We start from the raw sequence: 2,694 nt of genomic DNA on the forward strand, positions 1-2,694 counted from the left end.
ACTTACTGGATTAATCCTGCTTTTCTCTCCCAGCCCTTCCTCCTCCTGGATCTTTGAGGAGAGCCAGAAGAATCTGAAGTCAGTCTGTGAAAGGAAGCAGAGACTAGTGACTATCCACCACACACCAGCACCTGCTGAGCATCTCCATTCCTCTGCACTTGCCCGGGAGATTTACAAACTCAGCTTCACCTGCAGAACCAGCCAGCAGCCTGAATTCTGCTACTTCCCCGATACCCCCAAAAGAGGTACCCAATTATTCCAGTAGCCAGCAACCCACAAGCTGTAAAGCTGCTGGTGCTTCAACGAAATAGCCCACTCTGCAGCAGAGTGGGCTATGTTCAGTGCTGGCTGCAAAGCAGCTCACAGAACAGGGAACAAAAGGGGAGGAAGGGCAGAAGGGGGGAGATTCAGTACCTGGCAGTCATAAACAGGGTGTCCTCTCCAGCACATCACATCGAGGATATAGTATGTCTGCTTTGCCTCGTTGTAGATGCAGTCCAAGATGCAGTACACTACACACACAAACACAGGGAGATCCAGACATGCTCCAGAGGCTGCCCAACCCACCAGGCAATTGCCAGATCAAGTCTCTCCTGCATTAAGCCTGCCCTGATGTAAGACCGAGGGAGGGATCCCCTGCTGCTAACAGAAGCCACAACCACAGAAAGCCTTTCGCTTGGAGTCCAACAAGGCTACAAAGGTACCAGCCAGAGGCACATCAAAGGCACGTTTCAGAAAAAGGCATTTACTCAACCATAACCCCTCCTCAGGACAAGCAAAGCAACTGCAAGAGATATTAAGAAAGATGGCACTGTACACAGCTCTCTGTCGGAAGACAGAGAAGATGTTGAGGTTTAAGAGTATCAGTTAATCAGGCAGCAAATTAAAATACGTTTTTATCTAGCATAAGAGCATCTGAGATTGTCCACTTTAGTTATCCTGCCAGTACACAGACTCAGAGGGAGAAGCAAGCGGTTCCCCTCTCCGTCCCAAAAGCCTCCTCACACCATTACCTTTCTCGCTCGTTGAATTGTGCCGGTTCCCCCCTGGCAGCAGGGATGGGAACCTGTTGACACAGAAGCCACTCTTGGTGTAAGCTGCTGTCATGCCCTGCAAGAAAATGGGGAAAAAAACAAATAAAAAAAGTCAAGCAAGACACACGGGCCAGTCTTATATTGGCTGGGAAACAGATACAGGTCCCTTACCAAACAGTGAGACATCACTGCTGCCGCTTACCCTGGAGGCCACAACCAGCGCCCTTTTCCCTATGGGACACACCACTACAACCCACTCCTGCTCCAGATCCAAGGGGACATCGACCAGCCATTCAGAGAGCATCAGCTATGGAGAAATCCAGGGGGAAAGGAGGGGGGGGAAAACAGTTAGCCACAACTCTCTTGAAGTTATGGAAAACTCACACCAAGAGTTTGGCTTCCACAGCTACACCGGGTGCATTAGATGCAACATGCATTGCTTGTCACCCTGTGTTACAGCACCAACACAGCTCCCTCCCTCTCTCTAACCAGCTCCCCCAAGCCTTTCTCTTGCTTCCCAGCTGTTGACTAAGCTTCAGACTACAGCACAGGGCTCACAGCCCTTGCTTGGGCACCTCCGCTTACCCTGGAGGCCACAACCAGCGCCCTTTTCCCTATGGGACACACCACTACAACCCACTCCTGCTCCAGATCCAAGGGGACATCGACCAGCCATTCAGAGAGCATCAGCTATGGAGAAATCCAGGGGGAAAGGAGGGGGGGGGAAAACAGTTAGCCACAACTCTCTTGAAGTTATGGAAAACTCACACCAAGAGTTTGGCTTCCACAGCTACACCGGGTGCATTAGATGCAACATGCATTGCTTGTCACCCTGTGTTACAGCACCAACACAGCTCCCTCCCTCTCTCTAACCAGCTCCCCCAAGCCTTTCTCTTGCTTCCCAGCTGTTGACTAAGCTTCAGACTACAGCACAGGGCTCACAGCCCTTGCTTGGGCACCTCTGTACCTTGGTCCCCACTCCAGCGCTTTAAGTTTACTTATGTATCAATACATGGCAGAGCTTAGAGATTCCTAAATACTAGGAGTAAAGAGCCTGGACAAGTTGACCTCTTCAGTCTGGCTGTGATCACCTGCAAGGCTGTGGGTCTTTTAGGACCAATATGGCAGCCAAGGCTGATAAAACCTATCAGCTGAGGTTTCCCTTCCTTCCCGACATCCTAGATGATGGGGAGAGATAGAAGTCTTTAACCGACTGCTGCACAACAGCATACAAGTGCTGCTAGCTACGCTGAAATCTCCCAAAGCACACAAGCAACCCACCTCCACCTGTCCTCCCTTTGAACACAGCATGTCGCAGGGGTGAGACCGAGGCACGGTTCCTCCCTGAGCACCAAGCCTAGTGGGAGGCATTATCCTCAGCCTCAATGAAGCCACCACCACGGCTGCCCACCACACCCAACCCAACCCAGCCTCAACCACCCCACATCCCTCTCCATGCCCGGCCCTGTGGGGAGGGGGGCAGCTCCTCACCTGATTGGCATAGCGCTTGGGCAGCTTCTTGCCAGTATCCACATCCATCTCCTCTTCCTCCTCATCTTCCCCTTCCTTCTCCTCGCCCTCGCTCTCTGCTCCTGCCCAGTCGTCCTCTGCCAGCCTCCTGGCATGGTTCACGTAGTCCAGCCGCCTCCTGCGGGGAGAG

At 52.4% G+C, this 2,694-nt stretch overlaps 1 protein-coding gene across 1 annotated transcript in view; it reads right to left on the bottom strand.

Annotated features, from left to right (window-relative positions):
* PTPN9 (protein tyrosine phosphatase non-receptor type 9) overlaps positions 1-2,602 on the bottom strand; it is a 24,945-nt gene extending 22,343 nt beyond the window's left edge. Inside the window, exons 1-6 of the mRNA XM_035899595.1 lie at positions 2,526-2,602; positions 2,316-2,391; positions 1,620-1,724; positions 1,014-1,110; positions 415-512; positions 7-84 (exon numbers count right to left, since the gene is read on the bottom strand). Of these exons, the coding sequence (XP_035755488.1) occupies positions 7-84; positions 415-512; positions 1,014-1,110; positions 1,620-1,724; positions 2,316-2,391; positions 2,526-2,590 (519 nt within the window). The 5' untranslated portion in view covers positions 2,591-2,602. The remainder of the gene's footprint in view (positions 1-6; positions 85-414; positions 513-1,013; positions 1,111-1,619; positions 1,725-2,315; positions 2,392-2,525) is intronic.
* Between the last annotated feature and the right edge of the window lie 92 nt (positions 2,603-2,694).

This window comes from Egretta garzetta, unplaced genomic scaffold (genome assembly GCF_000687185.1).
Source record: "Egretta garzetta isolate BGI_Z169 unplaced genomic scaffold, ASM68718v1 scaffold287, whole genome shotgun sequence".
Classification (NCBI taxonomy): Eukaryota; Metazoa; Chordata; class Aves; order Pelecaniformes; family Ardeidae; genus Egretta; species Egretta garzetta.